Below are 23724 nucleotides of genomic sequence, written 5' to 3' on the forward strand. Positions count from 1 at the left end.
ACAAAATAAATAATAATGTTAATATAGACTACGGGCCTCTTGTTCAAGAGCCTTGTTTTTTAGACCCAAATTTAAAACTTTCCAGCTCCCTTCTTTTTAACCCCTCTACCACCTGGCCCCCAAATGGAAAGCAAGCCCGCCTCCCCGCATTGGGACGTCCCTACGCCTCGGGCGGCTGGTCAAGGGCAGCTGTTCTCACTCTAGAACACGCGCCCGAGACGCCCAGCTCAAGCCCCGCGTTACCGCTGCAGTGAGCCTCCCACTTCATGCCTTTTCTCCTTTGAATTCAAAATAAATATTTCAAAAATAAGGTTAACATAGGTTTACAAGTAGGACTTTCTCACTCACTCTCGAAAATACTTTCAAGTAAATCCCCACTTTCCAAATCATTTAAGAGTCTGTTTATAATACAAAGTACTTTATCTACATTTGTCATAGGAAACCAAAAATCCTCATAAAATGTCTATGAGAAGGAAACAAGATAAAATATAAAACCTTAATTTTCACCTATAAAGGAAGTCGGTTAAGAGCGATGTCAGAATTCCGGGCCTAGACCTCCTAACGCGAGTTCCACCCAGAAAGACGACGGTGAAACAGCGGCCCGGGAGCCCCGGAGCCCCGACGCGGCGCGGAAGAGCAGCTGCACCTCTGGCGCCCTCTGCGGGTCAGAGGTAGTACAGGCGGTTGGACAGTGACAGGTTGGGTTCCCTGTGGATGCTCTGGCCCACGAGGAAGGCCAGCTTGTGGGCATACTGGCAAGGGGCAGGAACGCGGATGACACCCTTTAGTGGGAGAAAAAGGGCTCCGTTACGCTAAGTCTGCTCTCTCTAAATCGTGAATCTCGGCACTGAGCATCAGAGCCTTTGGAAACGCCGCTGCATTCTGAGAAGCGCCTCCCGGTGTGAGGGGGCGCCGACACGGGGGACACTTACCGGCCAGTTGTAGTAGACGTGACACAGCTTGTAGGTTAGCCTCTGTATGTGGTCTGGCTTCAGGCCGCTGCTGTCGTAGATGACGTTGTAGTGTGTCGGGGAGACACTGCCACTTCTCACCGCCTGGCTCACGATAAAAAAATCGTACCTGGAATCACGAAACAGAGACAAGAACGCACCCCATGGACGTGAGGCTTCTCTCCGAAAGCTGCGAGTAAGATGACTCAAGTTTCTGGCCCTAAAACGACCTTGTGCACGAATGTAACCCAATCTCTTCAAGACAGAGCGGCTTCCCTGAAGCCCCCCGCTCGGCACCGACCCCCGCCCCCTGCACTGGGCGCGTGTGGGTGTCTCAGGAGCCACTACCGCTGACGGGAACCGGGACGGGCCCGGCTCCGGCACTGTCTCCCCCAAACACGCCTTTGCCCCAGAACCTGCCCCCGATGCTGTCCTCACTGCTAACAGAGAGAGACTTAGCTGACACGAGCCGGTAAGGGCTTAAAGCAAACCTTCAGGAGAAAGAGAGCGCGAGAGGATGTAAGTAGACACAGTAGAGGGACCAAAGGGCCAAACAGAAGCACAAAAAAATTATTGACGTCTGCTGCTTTCATGATCTCAGTACCAATAAAACACCAATCCAGAGACACTGGAATCTGACGTGACGTGAGGGTGCTGCCTCCAACTCACGTCCACTGACCAGAGAAATTACATGGTGAGGACTGATCTACAACAGACTGCAGGTTTTTAGAAGAATGAGGTTTCAGAAACGTTAGGTGACCTGCCCTAAGGAACAGAGAGGTCGCGACACAGCTTGCATCAAAAGCTCAGTTTCGCTCTCCACACGCGTCATCTACGGCGCTGGCAGCTGAGCGGGGTCTGGGCGGCGTCAGAGGCGGACGCCCCCAGGGTCCAAATAGCGCGGACAGCTGTCACATTTTCGGTAGCGTCAAGTAAAAACTAATGAGTTTCCCACACTTGATTCAACTCGGCGTGTGCCCCATCTGTTCACACTGATCAGGGCAACAACACCTGAGCCTCGGGCGTCAGGGCGGCAATGACAGACGGGGTCATGGATCTCCTGAATGCGCAGAGACCCTGCAGTAAATGGCTCTAAGCTGCCATCGTAGCTGCCGGCTGTCCCCTGGCTGACTCCCCGACTAGGTCAGAGTCCCTCTGAAGCCCCGCCACACCCAGCATCTGCCGGGCAGAGACAGACAAGCCAGACAGGGCGTCTCAGCATGACCGTCTCTCCCCGCCGCCACACCCCGCCACTAAGGACTGGAATCGGTGTCCTGTCGCCCTCTGTCTGCACAGCCTCCCGCCCCAGAGTCCCCTCGGGAAGGGTGTTCCCCACAGACACCCAGCACCGGGAACGACCCTATCACCTGATTAAAGTTGCCTTTCAAAAATGGCCGCAAAACATTCGTTTATGAAACAAACTGTCCTAGCTGCTCACTGTCCCCAGGAGGCAGGGACATGGACGGACCGGCGGGCTCTCACCGTGCCCTTGCAGTTGAGACCATGTGCTGAGACCTTTTCCATGCGCCTGTCGGTCAGTGTGCCTGAATGCCCAGGTTGGTCCTCTCACGTCCTGAGGGCACAACGTGGCTCTAGGTCGCAGACAATGGTCTGTTCACTCAGAACCCACTTTTCTCATCTGCAACTGAGTTTCAGATGAAAAGTCCTGACCCTGGGATAACTAAGTGCATTACAGATCTGACGGCCCCCATGGGGAAACGAGAACCTGTGAATGAGGTTCCGTCTGCAAAGCCAGCCCAGGCCGGCCACGGCCACCGCTCCTGACCCTGTCCGTCTGCCGGGTCAGCGCCGCAGACGGCAGGAACTGCGCACAAGCGCGAGGCTGACAGACCGTGGCTGTCGTCTTAGATCAGACGGGCTGAAGACCTCGGCGTCTGTGAGAAACACAGCACAGGATCTAAAAGGTGGACGTGGTGGAGCCGACGCGCAAGGGCGGCCAGGCTCAGGAACACAGACCAGAACCGCCCCGGCCCGGCCGCGCAGACTCACCACTCCGGGCGGGTCACCTCCACGTCGATCACCGTTCCCGGAAGCGGATTCTGCAGTCTCCCTCCAGATTGAGCGAAAAATCTGGCGTTCACGCGTTTCTTCACCACGATTACTGTCAGTCTGGGGCTTAAAGGCGGTGAGGCGCGTTACGCATGGTCGTCATGGTTTCACTGTGATGAACTCCACCCCTCCCCCCGCCCCCCCACACACTCGGGGCACACGTCTAACCGACTGTGAAGGAAGGTTCGCGACTGATGAACACCTGGAGTGAGGACCGGCAGTGAACGTGGGCAGGAAACACACCGTCTGGGGAGAGGGGCGCGGGAACGAGGGCGCCGGCAGGGCGGCTGCGCGGCGGGCCTGGTGGGCGTGGGGTGCCGGCGCCGCCCCCCCGTGCCCTCTCCCACTGGACGCTGGGGTGTGCACGGGCAGTGTGCGACCTGGGCGGTGGTCGCAGCACGCAGTCTGGGTGGGTGGGGACAGACTCAGCGGCGCTCCATGGTGGCCCCCAAGCAGGGCGGGGGCGGGAGGTGGGCCTACTTAAGAGCAAACTTCCCAAAACGCCACTATCTGCCCACGGGTGTCTGCTCCTTGGCAACGGTGGCCCTGGACAGGGCACAGCCTGTCTCAGGAACCAAAAGACAAAGCGGGTTTTAGTCCGTGACATCACAAGAAACGATTTAGCAAATGTGGTAACAGAATAAGTCACAAGCACGTGGGGGTAGCTTTTGATTTGTTCTTATAGCGAACTTCCTGACTGGCTCACCCGGGACGCGACCTTATAAAACGCTGACTTCAGCATTTCCAGTAAGACCAGCCGCCGTGGTTCTCAGGGCGCACGCGCACTGACACCCCGACTTCGCGTCTCTTCAGGGCGATGACTCGCGCCCAGAGATCACGTTTCTGAATGACGTACCCGAGCTCCTTCCCGGACACACCCCCTGCCATCGCCTGCATGCTCGCAGGGGCTGAGGAGGACGCGGTCTCGCTGACCCCTCTCAGCAGCCCGCTCGGCTGGCCCGTCCCAGACAGGAGCCAAGCTGGCGGGGTACCCGATTTCGACTTTAATGCCCACTGCTCATGACCACGGCTCTCCGCAGCCCAAACCTCAGCACAGCTCACGACATGGAGGCGGCGGCACGGTCACTGTCGGCCCGGGCCCCTCGCCAGACAACATCGCGGGGAGCGTCTCCTCTCTGTGCGGTGCTCCCGGGGCCAAACCCCAAGGGCTGCCTGGGGACGGCTCGCACGCCCGGCCTCAGGCTGCGGCGCAGGAAAGAGCACAAACACGTGCCGCGGCCTCTGCTGCCACTTCTGGAAACATCTCTCTCTAGCTGAGGCAAAGGCGTGACTAGGAAGTGCCAGGTACTACCAGACAGACACTGATGGCCGGGGAAGAGGTGGCATGCCAGCCCTTCCTGTCCCCCGCCTGCCTCCCCGTGGACGGGAAGTCGGATCAGAGAGACTACGAAGAAGGCCTAGAGAACTATGAAAACCAAAAGATAGTAAAATCAACCCATTATTTTAGCAAAAAACACAAGCGTTAAGAGTTTAAGGAATGAGAAAGAACATCAACCTTCGTTTCCACAATGTTAAAAACCGCTTACTACATTTTAATCTGAAACACAACTACTTCGAGACGATGCCTCTGACCTGCTGAGAACTGCCAGCGTAACCTCACCACTTAGAAGACGTCCCTTACGATGCGGCAGAGGAGACCGGCAGAACCCACACTCCTGCTAGAAACAGGGGACCCATTCTTCGTGTCCAGCCCAGGGCCCGGCAGGCCGCACGGAGCCGGGATGCCCACCCCTCGTTTCTGCAATGGGACAAGCTGCGGGGGAGGCCTGGCAGAGCGTGCAGGATCATGCCTCCCGGTTCTCCGCGGGCCCTCAGCGCCAGACCCGCAGCCGCTCTCCATACCCGAATCTGCGCTCTCGGCCATCTGCGCATGTCACACGTCACTCACTACAACGGCCAGCTTGAGATGGGGGCAACTTGCTGCCCAGCGGCAGAGACGGTGACGTCGGCAGGACAGCAGAGGAGACAGACCCCAGCGTGGGTCTCGGTGGGGAGCAGGGTGGCGTCAGACACGCCAGAGCCCGCCCGGCCGTGCGTGCCGTGTGTCTCTGAGGATGGGGACACCAGCTCCCCCCGGGAGACCAGGCCACCAGTCGCCTCCATCCCAAAGCGCCAGCCCCGGCGCTGGCGGAGCTCGGTGAGCTCTCGCTGTCCGTGGGGGTAGAGAGAGCAGGGCAGCCCCCCGGGCACGTGGTGGCGACCGCCAGCCTGTGCGCCCCCGTGCCCTGGGCGCTCGGAGCCTTACGCGGGGACCCTCCGCGGCCGAGCCGACCGCTGCCGGCGCACTGCCTTCTCACTTACCTCTCCGCCTCCCGACACAGGTCCGAAACCCAACAGGTGTCATTTAGAAAGGAAGCCGGGCTTACTTGTAGCCTCTGCCCACGGACTTGAGGCAGTCCAGGAACTGCGGCACCTCGTAGTTGACCAGCGTCTTCAGCTGGCCGTCGCCCACGCCGTCCCGGTACACGATCACGCGGCTCGGCATGTACTCGTTGCAGCTGTTCCAGGCCCGTAGGGCGGCTGCAACGAAGCCGCGCGACACGCAGGGCGTGCTTTTCAGTACCTCGCCTTCGGGATAGTTCCGGGAGGCCCCCACTTCCGAGACCAGGGCGCGTGGCGGGAGACTGACCTTGCAGGCACACCTTGAGCCCGTCCACCAGCTCCTGTCCTCTGTCTTGAAAGACACAGCGAGAGAACCAGCTACGCGGAGAGAAGCGGGGTGGCGGTGAGAAGGCGGCGGGGCAGCCCCGCCCTCCGAGCGCCCCCTGGCAGTGCATGACCTGCAGCCGCCTCAAAGACACCTGCTACCATCTCGGAATGCTTCACGAAGTCTTAAACAGAGGTGACAAGATACAGTGAGCTCCTGATTCACGCCACGAACTGAGTTTGCGTGCACTAGGAATCGACACTGTAACGCCACCGCCGAGGAGAGGACATGTGCGCAGCAAGTCCACGGGGCCCCAGGCCCGCGCCCCGCGCACACGGAGCGCGCCGAGGCGCGTGTCACAGCGTCACTCTCCTGAAGACTGAACCCTGGAAATGCGCCCCCTGGTGACGCTCACACTCCACGCACCTTCCATTTTTGTTTTTTCTTATTCTTGGCAATTCTTAGTCCTAATAAAAGCACTGAAAAATAATTCCGCCATGTTGAGTACGAAAGACTGGGTAAATTGAAGTGGGTTTTCAAAAATAAAGTCACTGTGAAAACTTGAAATTACATTTTGGTGGCCAGCAAAATTTATTAACCAACAGAGCCCTTAGAGATGGCGGCATTCAACGGGACGCACTGTCTCCCCAAACACAATAGTGAAAAAGCCTGAAGGCAGTTTGACTACTGTGGATTAAGGGACAGTGAAGAAAGATAAAAACGGTTGAACAGCTAGTAATTCCTTGTCTTTCCCACCTTCTTGGCTGGATCTATCGTCGGAGAAATCAGCAGGTTAAAATAAAGAATTAACACAGCGCCGGCCTCTCGCAGGCCCCTAGACCCCAGCGCGGCCTGCCGGCCTCTGCTGTCCCCTGAGGGCCGGCTGCGGCCGCCAGGCGCACTCACCGGGTCATCCCCTCATTGATGCTCGCAACAAATCCTGCAATTGACCTCCGTCCAGCTGTGGTGTCGTGGTAGCAGTCGATGCCCACGATCATCGCCAGCTTCAGCTTTAATAGAAATATTGCAGATTTAGATACGACAGCGTGCCAGCAGCACTGAGAGTAAATCCACCCTTCCTAAACGAGTAAAGCTTTAGCCACCGATTAGACGGAACTCACGGGCATATCGACCCTCCAAAGTTCCCCTCCCATCTTGCAGTTCATCTGCAGGGCGATTTTGGTGGCGATGGCCATGACGGTCTGCTGCTTGCCTAGCGTCCGGGCCACCACGCACTGACTTGGAGTGGGACAGTCTGTGCATAAATATTTTTTGATAGCATCGTATTTGTCTTTCCGGTTACTCGACAACAGACAAACAACCTAAAAACAAACACAACGCCCTCGTTACAAGGAATTAGGAAACTGCCTTAGGCTTCAGTTCCAAGCGGACACCAGGAACCCAGACTGGCCTGTGAGACACAAACGCCGACAGTCACACGTTTCGCTCTTCGCCTCTGCCACGCAGCCACTGGGACGTTGACGCTCAGACACTGTTCGTTATATTCAACTAAGTGGCAGATGCCAACACAGGAAAGAGACTGCGTCAAGCAAACAGCTCAGACCTCAGCGCCACTAACACCTGGAACTCAGATCGGCTCTGTCGGCGGCCTGGGATAACTTGAGGTAGGAGAGAGCAAAGCAAGTCACTGGTAACTTACAGGTAGATGAGAAATTTTCTAAAATGCTCGCTGTTTGTTTCCTCACGAGCCACCTTGGATCATGGTTTTTAAACTCTGAAAGCTTAGCTTGAGAATCTGGTGAAACTGAAACTCCCTAGGAAGTCCACGGGACACCTGGGAAAGGACACAGAGTGCCTGATGCAGCGGAGCCTTGCCGGAGCCGGGGGTGTCGGGCAGCGGGCGCGGACTCCGGTGATAAGCTCAGCAAGCTCTGGGGTGCTCACAGCAGCCTGGTGACCACAGCAGCCAACACTGTGTGTCCTCGGAAGTTGCTCAAGAGCAGGTCTCAGACTTCGCCACACACACAGAAGGCTGTGACAGCGAGGTGCGGGCGGGAGGCCTTTCCTGTCACGGTGACCATGTCACGATATGCGCGTGCAGCACACCACTGCACACCACGCTTTAACCTCGCACGCAGTGTTGGCTCGATCTCAGTAAAGCCTGAAGACAGACGAACGGACTCGGCCTGCCCGAACGCCAGGCTCCCAGTTCGGGTCGCTGCCGAGTTCTCGGTCGCTGTTCCCAGACCCTGCCTTCCTTTCCGAGAGCCCCCCAGAGTCACTCGCACACTGGCGTCTGCACCTCTCTGCCTCGGCACGCAGGGGGAGGTGGAGGGCAAAGCCGCCAGTGACACGGGTGCTTCGCCTCGTAGGTCTGCAGCCACGTGGGAGCTTGTCCGCCATGAGCTGTCCTGGCTGCCTCGTGAATCACACTTCTGTGTGTGCAGGCCGACGGCACCCATGTTTACATTTGTGCCTGTTTCCCTTGATTTTCTAGAAAAATTAAAGCCACTGAGTCCAAATCGCTTTAAGGCAGCACCATTTTCCCAGGCCTCGTCGCCCTGTGCAGCGCACGACGCCGGCCCCAGCACACGCAGCCACGGCCGGCAGCAGCCCCGCTGCCTTACCAAGGCGGCCAGTCCGTCCTGTGCCCAGTCTGGAAACTGGATTGTAACATCTGGAAAATGAACTCGAGTTCTAAGATTTCCAAAGGCCCCTCTGTAAACAAGTCACTCCAGGACAGCTGCCTCCGGACCGATGGGCTACTTACTATCTGAGTGTCCGACGTGACCTTCTGCTGCAAGACTCGTAAATAGGCTTCAGTTCTATCATCCACTTCAATCCTAGAAGGGAAACGCGTAACCCGGCACTCAGAGAAAGTAATGAGAAACGAACACGCCACGCATTAAAACGTTCCCACAGCTTACGGTGCATGAAACGCTTCTGAGAACGTGTGAAATGAAACGCCAAAGGTAGCCGTTTAGGTAAAAGTTGTGTCTAACGCACTGGCAGACAGCGCTCTGAGGACAGTCCTGCTAGCCCCCGCCCCCCGTTACGACAACACGCTGCGGGCCGCGTCCTGTGGAGCGGCGGGCACGTCTTTAAGGTGCTCAAATTAGTGTTTTAATACTTCATCACTTTGCAGTTCCCACACCCTCCACGTGACTAATCAATTTTCAGAGTATAAATGACTTGATAGACTTACATTATTGCCTTTTTCATTTGTATGCCCATGGCTGGTGTGACTTTAAATAGGTTTTGTATCAATGAATTGGCTGCTTCATAATTTCTTCGAGTATAGATCAACAGCCAGTTATCTAGCGGCTTAACACTAATTAATGGTGCACCTCTTGTTTCTTTTGACCAATCTGCAAATTGTGGATTGTAATCAAACTAGAAGAGAGTTCAGAGACACTGTAAATTCCACGTGCGTTCTCAGCGACAAAGCCAAAAAGTTGGCAGTAACCCTACCGCGGCATGTTCGGAACCTCCGAGTGCCCCTCTGACACGTGCACGGCAGTGACGGACAAAGCGCCCTCGTGGGGGAATACAGTGTACCCACGGGAGGATGGCCATCTTACTTAGACTACGTCCATTCACGGTGACGGCCACTCGAGCACTCGCGGGCACTAAGCACTGGCTGCGTTCTCCTCCATCTTTCCTAAAACCCCGAGGACAGGTCTCACCTCCCTCGTGATGACGACAACAGGTACCGAAAGCAAGCCGTGAGCGCTCTGGCAGCACGGCAGACGCTCACTCAAGCTCAGGGCTCCGCGACCCGGTGCGCGCGTCCTGGAGGACGCCCGGAGCTTTTCCCACGTCCTACCCACCTCCCCAGCCATCGAACAGGGCTGTATTTTCATTATTTCTAATGAGACACTAGGCAACTGTGGTCGAAAGAGTCCTTGACCCGATTAGGTCGGTACTCGGGGAGCACTCGGGAGGCAGAAAGGCACAGCTTCTATCAGAGTGCTCAGAGGGCCCGCTTTCCTTTTCTGGAGATAAAATAGAAGAGGCGTCACAATCTTTAACCTGCATCCCTGCCGACACATGGTCCCGGCGAAGACGAAGCCAAGTCCATATGGAGTTTTCCATGGAAAGATTATTTAGTAGCAAAGTACTGGCCCATTTAGACACTGAGAATTCTCCTAGACCTCCAGTAACTCGGGCTATTAACACTTACGCCACCTTTCCATGGAGTGTCACGTTATTCTGAGGCCTAAGCTACGGGCCCCAGGCTCCCCGGAGCTGCCCGCTCCCTCTTGCCCGCACCAGAGGACAGGGGATAGAGGTGGGAGGCGGAGGCGAGGAGCCATGGGGGGCACCTGACTGGGACCCCTGCTCGCTTGCCTGGGAGTCTGGCCCCATCTGATTTGACCAACGACTTTAAAGACCGCCTTACTGTTTTTCCACCTTGGTGAATCTTTTCTGCTTGCAAAATTCTTCCTGAGAAGGACAGTAAGTTGGAGTCGAAGCTCAAACCCCAGTCCCGAAGCTCCCTCTGAACATTATCGTCTCTGCAAATGGAACACATTTACATGCCGCTGACCGTCAGGGGTCAGCAGACAGACGCGACGCAGATGGCCCTGCCGCGCGCGAGCCACAGGGGCGTCTGGCACCCCACGACCGGCCCTGGCGAGTGCGCTGCAGGCAGAGGCCCCACCTGCTTCTCTCCCCTCACTCAGGCTTCCCTGTCACCACCTTCCACTGAAAATCCTGGTGCCCCGACTCCCTCTTCCTCCAAGTAAAGCCCTGGATGTCATCGCCACGAGAAAATCGGTTTGTCCAGACGCGTTTTGCTGTTTTATTACCTCTTCCCAAGAGAACAGTTAGAGGCCGTGGGCGACAGTTTGACTTTATTACTCCTGACACATGGGCGCTTCATTCGGAAACCAGAGCAGCAGCCCGCCCCAAACGGCAGTGTCACCGTCATTCCCTCCAGGAGAGTCGCTCCCCCAAACCACATAAAAAAATAAAAACCTGAAACCACACCGCAGTGCAGGGTGGACGACTTACTTGTGAATGTAATCGATGAGCCTCCCCACTTCACGCTGCCGTTGCTCTGGGGTCAGCCTCGTGTGAACGGCTAAGTCTTTCATCACGTTAAAATCGTTACGCATTTTATCAGTCAGACCTGCAAAAGAAGCGTTTAAAGGCATATTTTAAAGAAACGAGAATCACGTCTAAATACTTGGGTTGCAGGACGGTGAGGAGTAAAGGATATCAAGGGGACAAAGCAGCTGTGAGGGTTTCGGGCAGCGCGAGGGGTGCGGGTCGACAAGCGCGGGGACACGTGGCTTGCACCTGTGAGGTAGCAGAGCTCGGGGATGAGCATGGCGGGTCCCGGCAGCGTGCCGCCAGGGCCCCTCCTCCTCTTGGGCTGGCTGACCAGAACCGGCTGTTTCAAGTCGGTGATTTCTTGGTTGTATTGCTGTTCAAGGGAAGAAAGGTGTTGGTGCTCGGTTAGTGCCTTTAGTGACATGTCAGCGAACAGAAGGAGCCGAGGACCTGGCTTAAGCATTGATGCCAACAGCCAGGCTGGTACTGGTTTCCCGGTCAAGTTCTGAAAATGCAAATTCTGCATTTTCAGTTCTAGGAAAACAGTCCTGAGCCATCCGCCTGGCTGAGTACCTTTTCCCCAGGAGCTCGGAGGGTCAAGGACAGCAAGGTCGGCAAGGCTCCAGGTCTTGCCTTCGGGTCTCAGTTCCATCGGCTTCATTTCTGGATTCCGTGGTTCAGACGCGGAGGCCTGCGTCCCCGCGGTCTCCGGCACAGCCCCTCCGGCCCCGCTGTGCTCTGGTGCGGCCGCGCTCGTGGGGGCGTCTCGCTGTCCCAATGCGTGCCGGGAGGGCAGTGGTCCGCGTCCACACACGTTTCATCGGGAAACGTTTTTACACAACGTTGACACCATGAAGGTGAATGTCGACTTCGCAGGCCACGCCTCCTCATCTACAGGCCCCAGCCAGCGCTCACTGCTGAGGTAAGTTCATACGAGGTGTGACCACACAGCACCAGCTGCCCGCGGGCCTCCGGCCCCGCTCTGCAAGCCCAGGACCGTCCCGGCGTCCCTGGGCTCCTGGCCCTGCATCTCAGACCCCTTTCCTCTCACCTCCGGTACCCCCCAGCAGATTTTAACATTCTGGTTAACTCAGCTCTGTTTGTGGAAAAGAAACCACGTGTCCACTAAGCACACGTGAGGGCAGGGCCGGTGACACGGGGATGCGCCTCACCCGCGGCCCACGCCTATGCCCAGCACATGACAAGGTCCTGGCCACTGCGTTTCATGAACTGACAGACAAGTTCTAGCCTGTTTTTGACTTTGTTCTATATTGAACTCTTCACCAACTATCAAGGAAAAGTTAACATCCTCATCTCAGAGACTGCTTGTGTTTGACTTATTTTCTTAAACAGGGTCTAACGGTCACCCTCTGATTCAGGTGTCCCTTAATTGGGCACACACACTCACTCTCCCCCTAAAGCGCCTTACGTGAGAGCCCCCGACCGCAGGACTTTGGGGTCCCTCTTCCCATATTCTGAGGGCCCGGGCGAGCCTGTCAATTCTACTAACGTCTCCCCCATCTCTGCAAACCAATGGTTTCCCTTCTGCTGAACGTCACTGTGAAAGTGTTCCCTGTTAAAACCGACCGTGACCTTCCCCTCAAAGCCCCCTTTCCCCCCACGAAGGGGCTCCTGGCCTTCGAGGTGTAACAGCCAAGCCCCACCTACTGCTGCATCTACCAGGAAGCCTCCAGAATGCCTGGACCCCACACCCCCCCTGGCGAAGACCCCTGACCCGCCTCGGCTACGAGTCTTCCCCTAAGAAATGATGTGAGCCAAGGCCTAAGGGCAGAGTCTGGCGCACAAGCACTTCGGGCAGAGGCGGCCGGGGAGATGCCAGATGAGGCTGGCAAGCCAGCTGGCTGCACCACGCACGGTCTCACTGGACGAGGACCCACCCACGCGCTTACGTGGGACAGCGGGGCAACGGGGAGCCCGTGATTACTTCAGGCAGGAGGAGGAACATCGGATTTGTGTGAGTCTGAAAATGGGTGAGGCAGAAATGGAGACTGAGGACCTAGCCGCGGGAGGGCGAAGTGGGGGCCGTCAGTCAGCTCCGACAGGAGACATGCCGGCGTTTCAGGTGGCCAGGTGGGGCACCAGGGTCTGCCAAGTGGCGACACGAGGTAAGGGAGAGGGACGGGAGGCCTGCGGTTGGAACGGCCGATTATTCACTTGTTCGTGCGCTCAGTCACCGAGCGCCCGCCTGAGGCACAGGGGCACATGAACGACACTGTGCGTGTCACACCTGGTATTGGTCAGGAGCACTGCACGGTGGCCAGGCTAGGGGCCATAACATGTTCCACGTTGGTCACATGTAGGGTGGCTGTGAAACCCCAACATTTGGTGTGAACGGGCGGCCGAGCTTGGCGCATCTCGGCCGGAGCTGTAACCTGGGGCTGGGGACCACAGTACACCTAGAGTCCGACGCAGATGGGACCAGACACCCCTAGTGAGCACTGCGCAGGCAGTCAGCGGGGCCGGGCAGGGCCAGGAAGTGTCAGCATTTAAAGGGCCGCTCGCGGAAGCAGAGGCAGGCGTGCAGGCCTCACCGCCAGTCAGAGGAAGAGAGCGCTTCCCCGACCTTGCTTCAGGTCCAAATCAAACTTTCCAGTGCCGTCTTTGCATTGATACACACCAGCTCTTCACGCGAGTGATAACTAACAGTAAAATGCCGAAACACATTGTCGCAGTGCCCCGACGCCCACGAGCAGCCGAGTCTAACGTGGCCGGAGTCCCGGGGAGCTGACAGGCTGAGAGCGGCAGCGGGAGAGCGAGCTGCGACGCCCCTTGGCCTGTTTCCATCAGCTCCTAAGGCAACTTCTCGGAGGACCACTTCTGTCCCTAGTGGCCTCTGGCTTTTTCATTCACAGCAGACAGAGCATCTGTAGATCAGGCCATAGCATAGCCTAGTACGACTTGAAAAAGCTGCCAGTCTAACCACTCAGATGTACACTTTTGAGATAAAATGTAAATATGTAACAGCTCATTTATCTGGCTGTTTAGAAAAATGAGATAATCTACTGAAAGTTAGAAAAAAGATAAAATTTAGCACTTCGAAGATAAATTTTTTAATATTTTAACATGCATTTTCTAAAAGTAATTCTCCTGCACCTTTAATAGAGCATACTGAATGGAACTGGACCTTCTAAGGGCCCGGGGGCCGGATCTGCCTATCTCCGAAAACTAAAACAACATTAAGTTTGCATTCCCACTTAAACGTTTTGTTTTCTCCTAGTTGGCATTTGTTTTTTCTTTTTGCTATTTGCCTTTGGTGTTTTCTCCCCCAATTTAGTGATTACTGGGCTAAAAGCTAGAGTCATCTTTATATGACTAGTGTCACAAGATCACCCTATAAGCTGACCCGGCCCATATGAAGCAGCCCATCTGAATCGTCCACGCGAATGGCAGAAGCAGGACTTCCCCACGTGCCGACATGGTATGACTGACCTTGGGGGCTCAGAGACCGTCAGCCCACACCCCCGGCGAAGGGAAAACGTTGGATTACAGCCTAAGGGACAGTGTGGCCAGCTGCTAAGCCTTGTCGCGTTTACCACCTATTACCCTCCTATTGGCCCTCCACATGCTCAAGTTCAAATGTAACCTTTCGTGCTCCCGCAAACAAGGAATCAGGACAGGGCGCTTCTCATCCCATAATGAGCTAAAACTAACTGTGCTGTGATCGCCTTAACGAACACACTTACATACAACTTCAAAGCAACCTGTTTCAAACGTGGAAGTGTTAGAAAATTCTACTAAAGACATTTCAGATTTCTCTGAGGCCCTAAACACGACCCGCCAGGAGGACAAGACCAGCATTAACTCCGTACCTTCCTGTAGTACTCCAGGAAGCTGACCTCGGAGCCATCCGCTTTCTTAAAGGTGCTCTTTGGGTTCTGGTCCCAGTCGATGTCGTCGACTCTGTACGTTTTATTGTTATACCTGTGGGACGATTGCATGTACTGGCATTGAAGTTTTATAGAAATATTTAAAAAGAAGACTATAGACAGTATGTACCCTCTAAAAACAAAATTTTGAATCACTTAGTCGTATATGATGTTATGGAAAGAAAGGGAAAACAATTTCTTAGAGACTAGATGGATATGGAAGTGACTAAACTACTATTAGCAAATAAAACAAAAGGATAAAAGTCATTAGATATTAGTCCTTTTCAGATGAGTACGTTCCCCAAAAAACTCTGTTCTTGAGAAAGGTTACAAACGCCCTTCCTGTTCAGCTATTCCCACCACTCAGTTTCAACCCAACTTCCTAATGTTACAAGACTGGGGAGCCACACCACCCCCCCAAGACCTGCAGATGGGAACTTTGCAACACGAAAGGCAGTCTTACTTGGTAAGCACAATTAAACCTATTAGTTCTTTAGAAACTTGTTCTTGAAATTTATGTTCTTCGGTCTGATGGTACAAGTTGAACATGAAATCTAAAACAGTCTCGCTTCGAAGGACTTTGTGGCTGACATCAGTACACAGCATGATGTTATTCTCATACTGGAGGATGGAGGTGGTGAAGCCAGGCCAAATCACCAACCTGTCGAACAGAACGGGGCCGTGAAGTGACCTCAAGACATACCTGGACAAATCTGGCATGTACCAAGTTGTTTTCACCTTCATCAATTAGGTCTAAAGTACAAAACTTCTGACTGAATAAATTTACTTATTTCTAGGTTTTACATGGTTCCAGATAAAAACCTATCCAAGATTTTCAACAAATGTCCTTTTATAAGTTCAATTTTAAATTAAAATTCTAACTTTATTCACGTATTCTGTATCCTAGAGTACGACTTGAAAAAGCTGCCAGTCTAACCAAAATCATCCCAAGTTATTATAATAAAACTAAACCACTTGGGCTACAGTACACTCACTACACTATAGCAACTTCTAAAGCAATCGTCATGAGCTGAAGAGTTCTACTACCTCAGAGCAAATGCACTTAGTGTTAGGCAACTCCTGATGCCTCCTTAGCGACGGATGAATAAACACTCTGTGACTTTTAAGAACTCAAGTACTGTGACATCTCCTTACTGGTCGAGCCAAGTTACAAGTTCACTGGTGCGATGGGAACCACTAACAGCCACAGCACTAACTCGATCATTTCAAATTCGAGCGTCACTCTCAAAGCCGGTGATAAACCGAAGGAACAGAAACGTCCCCTTCATACGAACCTGTGATTTGGAATGTCGATTGGGTCACTTGGGTTATAATAATTCCGTCCAATCTGTTGCAAATTCATGATCTTCAAGAGCCTAGAGATTGAAAGGCAGAGTGAAGTGACTACTGGGGGGCATCCCTCCTGCAACGACTGTCATGGCGCGGTTTGGCGCAGGGGCTGGCAAACCATGACCCAGCTGGACCAGACCCTGACACCCGCTGTTTTCTGAGTGGCCGAGGGGCTAAGAATGGCTTCTTACATTTTTCAAAGGTTAGAAAACTTCAAAAGATTAACGACGCACGCATGACATGAGATTCTGATGTCAGTGCCTTCAGTGGAGTTTCTACGGGAACAAAGCCGTGGTCTCTCCTTCACATGTGCTCTGCGGCTGGGACAGAGATCATGCGGCCTGCAGGCCTGACACGTTTACTGCCTGACCCCAGCAGAAAGAGTCTGCCATGCTCTTTTCATTTAGAGAGAAAGTAAGTCTGCAATGGCATTAACCAAAAACAAGCACCCGCCAATGTGAACATCCTCCCGTCAGTAACCAACATCTTAGGACCAACTCAAAGATGTAGATTCCAGTACTATGTCTCGTTATTCTCAGGCAAATGCCAGCCTCATCCAGACTGCTTCTCGCCCAGGGGGGAAAATGCTGCAGAACACGGGACCTGATTTCAGATTTGGGAAACGGCATCCACACGGAAAGCTAATCGCAGAGCATGCAGTCTGTCCTGAATGATGCAACGAGCAAATCCACACAGACCGCACCGCGCCCTGCTCCCCAGCCAGACGCCCGCTGCGGGGAGAAGGAACAAAGTCAGCGAGAAGCTTCTGGGAGCAGGAGGGCTCGTAACACAAGCTCGAGGAGCAGCTGAAAAGTCGAACGTCGACACGGGTGGGGAAGCCACTGGCGTGAAGGTCAGCTCGGAGGTGGGGCGTCCGCAGCACGCGGCGCCCTGTGATGACCCTGCGGCCCCACTGCGGCACGGACCACACAGGCGTTCCCCGTGCGGTTACTTCACGTTCTCTGGACATTTAAAGTTTTAATACGACGTTAACGGACACCAACGTACCTCCGGAAAATGATGTTATAGAACTGCAGGCACGTCGGCGACGTGGGGGGCAGCTCGTTGGTCAGGGTGATCGTGATCCGCACGTGCTCCCCGTTCCGCGTCTGACTGAAGACCTCCGTGACCTGGCGCCAGAGAGGGGGCCGGACGTGAATCGTTAGAAGACAACTGGGCCTGTTCCACAAGGCAGCGGTGAAGAGTACAGAAAAGTTGTAAAATGAAAAAAATAATGCTATGGGAAGAAGAGTAGCGAAGGGCCAGCACTGTGCCCAACTGTCATTAAGTTACTCGGTGGAGTCGGGATGGTTCAGTGACAAAGTGTCTTCCGGACACCCCCCTGGGGTTGCTCCAGCAGCTCCCCCAGGGTGTGGCTGTTTTGCTGGGGCGTGGGAACCCCCTCCCTGACCCCCTGCCCCAATGTCTGAAATAACCTTGTGCTGTAGTCTTTTAGGTAAAAATAATATCGTTCCGTCGAAAGCGTGACACCGTCCGATCAAGTCCTCGTGCTGGAAGAGGAGGGCCGAGCGGAGCCTGCGGGCCTCCATCAGGGGGCTGTAGTCGATGTGGTACTGGTATAGGGCCCACTGTGGCCGGGACGTCAGGCGGAAGTGGTTGGTGCTCAGCTTGACTATAATCCCCGAAGAACCTGCGGAGGGGGTTCCTGGGCGGTCAGCACATCGCCGAGTCTGTCCTCCCTGAGGGCAGGCAGAGTCCCGTGACGAGGAGGGCAGCTGACGACGTGGAGTCCTCAGATGCTGATGGCGGGGACTGCCGTCCCGCGCAGGTAAACCCCCCAGAACGCACTTAGAAAGAACGTCTCCCGGACTAAGTACCTTACAGCTGAACCAAACAAATCTCTCTACGGCAAAGGTTTTCAGAGAAAGAAGTGATCAGTGTAACTTTTAATAAAACAACATTTTGGCACAGCTGAAGACATGTACAGCCTACTTGTCAGAGCCGAAGGGAGAGAACAGAGAAGCCATGCGGCCCCCGCGCGCCTCCCTCGCTGTCCGGAGCGCCGGGTGGGCAGCCCCGTGCAAGCGCATGCTCCATGTCTCACACACCTGTTTTGGATTCTTTGACATGGTCGAGGTTCTGCCTCGTGTTCACACCGAGATCATGAAAGTCTCTCCGACGACCCCCTCTCTCTGCTAATGATAACTCCTGAAATCCAGCAGAAATCTGGAGTTCTTTAAAAAAAAAAAAAAAGGAAATTATACACCTTATACAATTATACACGAAACAAAGAACAAAGAGCTCAGTTCTCCCGTGAGTGCAAACCCCAGGGCTAGCTCAGAACCGCAGCTGCCGGACTTCGCCAGAGCGGCCTCAGCGGAACGCCCGACCTCCCGGCACACCATGGAAGCATCCTGAGCCAGCCGGAGCCCGCCCGCCTGCCACTCGTGAAGGTGCCGGGTTTCAGGACAGACAAGCTGGAAGCCTTGCTGACTGTGCCCCCCGTGCAGCTGCCAGTGACTCACTGAAACACCCCAGCTCTGCCAGGGAGCCTAAGAGTCCTCCCTGCGTCCACACCCCCTTCGCAGGGTGGAGGCCTCATTAAAAACAAAGCTGTCAAACGTGTCATTTGTTTCTAAAACATAGTAGAAATTTTAACATTTACTGTGACAAGCACTTCTCAGATGCAATCCTCACAAAAGCCGTGTAAGGTGTAACACGGGGCCTTATACGTGTTGCCCCTGTGTGGGATTTAATCCTCACAGTCAATGATCCTTATCTGGAAAGGCAGACACCACCTTTTCACAGACGGGGAACGAGTTTTACAGAATTCACACGTAACTTAGAACAGGTTAGTGAAATACAACACAAAGTATTATAATTAAAAAATAAAAACACTAAGTCAGTGAAGATCAACATAGTACTTAAGAAACCAGATCTAAGCACTTCCCACGTGATTATTTATATTTGAGGCTGCCTGAATAGGGAAACGGTTTAAAACAGCTTCAGCACACCATTTTATACCAATTCAATAAAATTTTGCCATTTTGAACACAGCTAAGTCAACTATTTTAAGTTCAAAAGAACTGAGGCATCAAGATTAGAGAAACTGGGTAAAATCCTTTAAATGCAAAGAGATTAATGCCTATAAAATGAATTCTTGTCAGGCACTTAAAAAATAAAACACCTAGTCCCAGAAAAGTAACGCCTGTAATTGAATGTAACAAATATGAGACCCTCTGTCTTCTTATTGATTCTCCAAATGGGTGCTATCAACTTAGGTATTTTTCCTCAAAATTTTTATACAGAAAATACACACACGAATGTATTAGAAACACAAAGATAATGCTGGTGTGCAACTTGGTGTCCATGGCCTGGCTCAGCTGGGTGTCAACACTCGGGTAGCTGGCCACACGGCGCGCTGGTCCAGGTCAGTGGTGGTCACCTGCCTCTCCACAGGCAGGCGCTTCCAGGTGTTTGCTGTCAAGTGCGTGGCTACCACCCTGACGCCATCCTGCACTTATCCAGGGTCTGTCAGCTACACCCCCGGAAGTGGGGATGCTGGTAAAGGCGGCCACATTACATCGGCTGCACGCTACCAAGTGCCATCCAGAAGTTGGCGCAATGATATAGTCCTACAGGTAGCACAAGTGCCAGTTTTACAACTGCCAGCACTGGCAAAAAATAAAACAGTGGAGAATAAAGAGGTAAAAGAAAATGCTCCGATTTCCTTGAAAAGCTCTGAAGTCTGAGGCGCGGCGTTGCCATTGGCCTCCGCATTTTCAGGGCGCCGGCCCTTCTTCTCCGTTGCTCCCTCTTCAAACCAGCTCAAGATCACGAACTCACAGCAAATGCGCCTTTGGACAATTCCCTGGTTTCTTTTGTCCTGCTTGTCACATAAGGGAAATGGTTTATCGCAACAACTGGAGAGGATGGAGAAGGGAACCAGCCTATGTGCGCGCATAGCTTCCCTGTGAATCCACCACCTTAAGTGGGTGGGAGAATGCGGGACAGAGGTGACGCTGTCAGAGACACAGCTCTCCTGCCACTCAGCACGTTCCCAGGTGTCCTCTGACATGGACGGTGATTGCCACAGTTCAACTTAAACCACAAGATTTTAAGTTCATCCATGTTTTCTCCTCATGTTTATGGATTTCACTGTTTCTGGCTAAATATTTAGGATGCATGGGCATTTCATGCAAAAAATGAGGTAGGGAAGCACCTTTGTTTCCTTGTCGTCCATTTGCCTCGACACCACCTTCCTGAGTGCCCGCTTCCCACGCCCTGTCGGAGACTAAAGCCAGTGCTATCGCGTTGGTCCCCCCGTGTGCATATGGGTCTGTTTCTCCTACGCAAAAAGCCATACTGAACAGCTGTGGGAGCATCTTATATCATGCACCCAAATAATTCATTTTTGCAGCAGTGCAGCAAAAAGGCACGACGTTCGGAATCAGAACTAGTGTTCTGAATGGCAGCTGTCAGTTTTCGCGTCTGCCGATCAGGGAGAACCAACACAGCATGTGTGAAAATGTATTTTATGCACCAAAGTTACGAATGTTAAACTTGATCCAGCGTTAGGAATCACTGAAGAGGTCAAGAGCATGTTCTAAAATGGCATATTAACACGTCATAAAAAAACTCATGGTCAGTTTAGAATTTAACTGCCTCATTATGGCTTAGACTGGACACACTCTCCATTTGTAGGGGGCAGAGAAGCCTGGTGGCCCTCCCCACAGCAGCAGGCTACACAGTTTGAGAGGAACCCTGCACCCTTCACAGGTCTACCTGTGAAGGGTGCAGGGTTCCGTTTGTACACTGGTTACCGTTTCACATCTCACATGACACCTCACGCACGTGCGAAGGCTCTTTACTCTCCCTTCACCTTGTGATTTGGCTGTTGCTCCTACTGGTCCCCTCTGCCGACCATGGCCAACCAATTCCCCCTCTGCTGGCGGCTGCTGAGGTCTAGGCTGAGGATAGCCAGGTGGCTGACTCTGCAGTTATGTGCAAATAAAGAAGAGCATTCTTTTTATGTCAAGAGGTTACAGATCTGAAATAACTAGTCTGAAACAAGTCTACGGCATTCAACCTAAATTGATCTAACGCAGAAATCGAACATTTTATTTGGAAGATTTCTTCAGGAAGGATCACCAGAGAAAGTTAAGAACCGGTTTTTCATGCCCTCGGGCAAGGGGGAATGCCCCTTCTGGTGATTTCCAGCCTCCTTTGTAGGGCACGGTTTTAAACTCGTGTTGACAGGCCAACCGAAGCTGCTCAAGGTTTAACTACAGGTTCTGTCTCCAAGGGCCCTCCCGCAGCGGGAAGGCGGCAAGCCACTCACCACAGCACCCACGTGCGGCGCGGTCACCTGGCCCCGAGCCCGCCCTCTCGCTCTCGCTCTGGCTCGCCCCGTCATTTCTTTCTTGCAAGGAAATAAATATGAAGACAATGCTCAATGTACACAGTTACATTTGGCCATTTCTACAAGGTTATCGTTAAGCTGATTAAGACTGTACAATTAGCCCCTGGGCAATTACATATTTCCTAACCTCTCTTAGCACAGTTTAAGGCAGGAATGTTCCCACCTTCAACAAACTTAAGTGCTAACTGTGGACAGGGCCCTGCGCTAGGTGGCGGGGCTAAAGCTGATTAGAAATAGACGGAGAAATTACTAAGATTTCAAATGTTGGTAGCTGGTTCTCTCTCTCACGTAATCTACCATGAAACAGGGCGCTGGGCGCATGCTGCACACCAGGCCCATGACGTCACCCTTACACACAGGTGCTGCCTCCTCCCGGATCTTCCCACAATTCCACGTGTAGCTTAAAGTTCACATCCCCAAACTGATATCTTTCCATCACATCATTTATGTCTCGTGATCTCATTCTTGGTATGTGGCATCACTATCCATTTTGTCTCTAAAGAAAAATGACCGAGTACCTTCTCTCTGAACTACAACACCTTTACTGCTTCGACCTCATCTGACTTGACCACTCCCCCTGTGGCTGCACCACGTTAACAAGCACCTGCTGTGAGTCAGGCCTTGCGAGGCATCAGCTGTTACTGTGGACACAGCTCCCCGCCGCACCCCTAGAGCAGCATGGGGTTACTAAAGGTAGAGATCTCAGGGCCAGACTACCCAAACTCCACTCCTTCACGTGACCTGGGACTCGTGTCTTCGTAGAATGGAATTATAATAACCTACCGCACAGGTTAGGAAACACATAAAATGCTTACAAGGTCCCTGGGACACAGAACACACTCAGCAAATATCAGCCCTAGTGGAAAAGGCAGATCAAATTCTAACCATAAATTTTCAAAAGTTTAACTAAGGAAATAAGCTGAATGTTCTCACAAAGCGGAAGGCAGGAATTTGCACACAGAAGAGCTGCTGATGGAGGAGTGGCTGTGACAAGTGCCGAGCGCCTGGCTTTCCTGCAGAACTGAAAGCTGCCCAGTGACAGAGGCAGTGAGGCGAGGCGGGTACAGGGCAGGCTGCACAGGGCCTCCGTGCCACCAGACTGCCGGGGTTCCAAACAGGAGCAGGAACGACAGCGTCTGCAAGGCCACTCTACTCCACGTCAGGGTATTACCTTCCCCCAAGCGTTAACAGCTGCTAAAACTCTGTTCCACAACCATCCTCCCAGAAAAAGCAAATCCAATGAATGGCATTCTCCAACTTTAAAGACCTCTCTGACTTCCTGTCGTGTTCTACAGGATTAAGAGCAAACACTAACTGCGAAGACTTTACAACCTGATTCTAACCCGGCAACTTCCGAAGGTAACATAACACCCTGCCGGGAGGCCAGCACTGCATTGATTTCAAGGCCTTCTTAAGCTGTGTTGTTTACACGACGTGTGTCGCGCGCGACCAGGGCCACACGTACGGGACAGACCGCGCACACCGGTGCACGTGCTCAGTTCGGCTGCGAACCCGGGCAAATCTGGACACTGTCACCGCCACCGACACCACCAGCCTCTACGGCTCACTTCGGACCGCTGCGCGTCCTTCCGAACGCGCCCGCTGCCTAGCGACCAGGGGCCCCGCGGACCCGCTGGGTGGCCCCGCCTGCGAGGCGCGCTGCACCTGTGACGGCAGCGGCCGCCCTGGTGACAACCGCCGCCCCCGCCCCCCGCCGGCTAATCACGTTTGGTCCTCCACACCTAGCCCCGTGCGCGGCAGCCTGGCAATGCTTGTCACTTTTCTAAAAACCTAGTGAAAGTGGCCCGCCACCTCCGAGAGTGCGGGCCTGGATTGGAAGTCGCTGGAAATGCAAGCTGGACGGGGGCCCCACGGCCAGTGCCACCACCCCGCCCCGCCCCGCGCCAGAGGCTCCAGGTGAGGCCGAGGACCCCGGGGCGCCCTGCCCACGTCGCCGAATGCAGGCCGGGCGAGACCACCCGCGTCCTGGCCGGCCCGGGTGGCCGCCAGACGCCAGCGGTCACCTGAAGCGAGCCCTCGCGCCTCGGAGCCCGGCCTCCCCGCCCGGCCCCGGGCCGAGGCCACCGCGGCGGCGGGCCGCCATCGGGCCGGGTGCCCGCGCAGGGCTGGCCCCCGCCCGCCCCAGCGCCGCGGCCTCACCAGGCCCGCAAGCTGGTGCCCGGGAAAGCGGACGCGACAGACAGCACGGGACCGCGGCGGCGCCCTCGCAGCGCCCTCAGCCTCGCCGTCGCCCGCGCACTAACAGTCCCCGCCGCGGCGCCAACCGTTGCCACGCGGGATCCCTCCGCGCCGGGACTCGGCGCCCCGGGCGCCGGCGCCAACGGGCCCCGCCCTCCCCGGCCCGGCAGGCCGCGCCGCTCGCAGGCGCCCCGCCGT

General features: G+C 54.3%; 1 protein-coding gene across 1 annotated transcript; it reads right to left on the bottom strand.

Annotated features, from left to right (window-relative positions):
• Nucleotides 1-551: 551 nt before the first annotated feature.
• PIWIL1 (piwi like RNA-mediated gene silencing 1) lies at nucleotides 552-23593 on the bottom strand. The gene is made up of 21 exons (XM_016145979.2): nucleotides 23488-23593; nucleotides 21247-21323; nucleotides 20788-20899; nucleotides 18014-18139; nucleotides 17381-17595; nucleotides 16953-17074; nucleotides 15890-15970; nucleotides 15058-15255; nucleotides 14538-14649; nucleotides 10954-11080; nucleotides 10666-10783; nucleotides 10052-10166; nucleotides 8855-9042; nucleotides 8420-8492; nucleotides 6810-7010; nucleotides 6595-6698; nucleotides 5671-5741; nucleotides 5408-5561; nucleotides 2961-3086; nucleotides 933-1080; nucleotides 552-782 (listed from the first exon to the last, which is right to left on the bottom strand). The coding sequence occupies exons 2-21, from the start codon at nucleotides 21319-21321 to the stop codon at nucleotides 666-668; spliced, it is 2583 nt and encodes an 860-aa protein (XP_016001465.1). The 5' UTR covers nucleotides 21322-21323; nucleotides 23488-23593; the 3' UTR covers nucleotides 552-665.
• Nucleotides 23594-23724: the final 131 nt, after the last annotated feature.

This window comes from Rousettus aegyptiacus, unplaced genomic scaffold, assembly GCF_014176215.1.
Source record: "Rousettus aegyptiacus isolate mRouAeg1 unplaced genomic scaffold, mRouAeg1.p scaffold_m13_p_5, whole genome shotgun sequence".
Taxonomy (NCBI): Eukaryota; Metazoa; Chordata; class Mammalia; order Chiroptera; family Pteropodidae; genus Rousettus; species Rousettus aegyptiacus.

What these genes read in the sequence shown, in the direction of transcription:
- PIWIL1 (XM_016145979.2), bottom strand. Translation starts at nt 21,321, where the DNA reads ATGACGGGGCGAGCCAGAGCGAGAGCGAGAGGGCGGGCTCGGGGCCAG. An exon ending in CGCCGCACGTGGGTGCTGTG is followed by an intron (nt 20,900 to 21,246) that starts GTGAGTGGCTTG and finishes ACATAACTGCAG; the next exon opens with AGTCAGCCACCTGGCTATCC. An exon ending in ATCAATGAGGGGATGACCCG is followed by an intron (nt 5,742 to 6,594) that starts GTGAGTGCGCCT and finishes CTCTCCGCGTAG; the next exon opens with CTGGTTCTCTCGCTGTGTCT.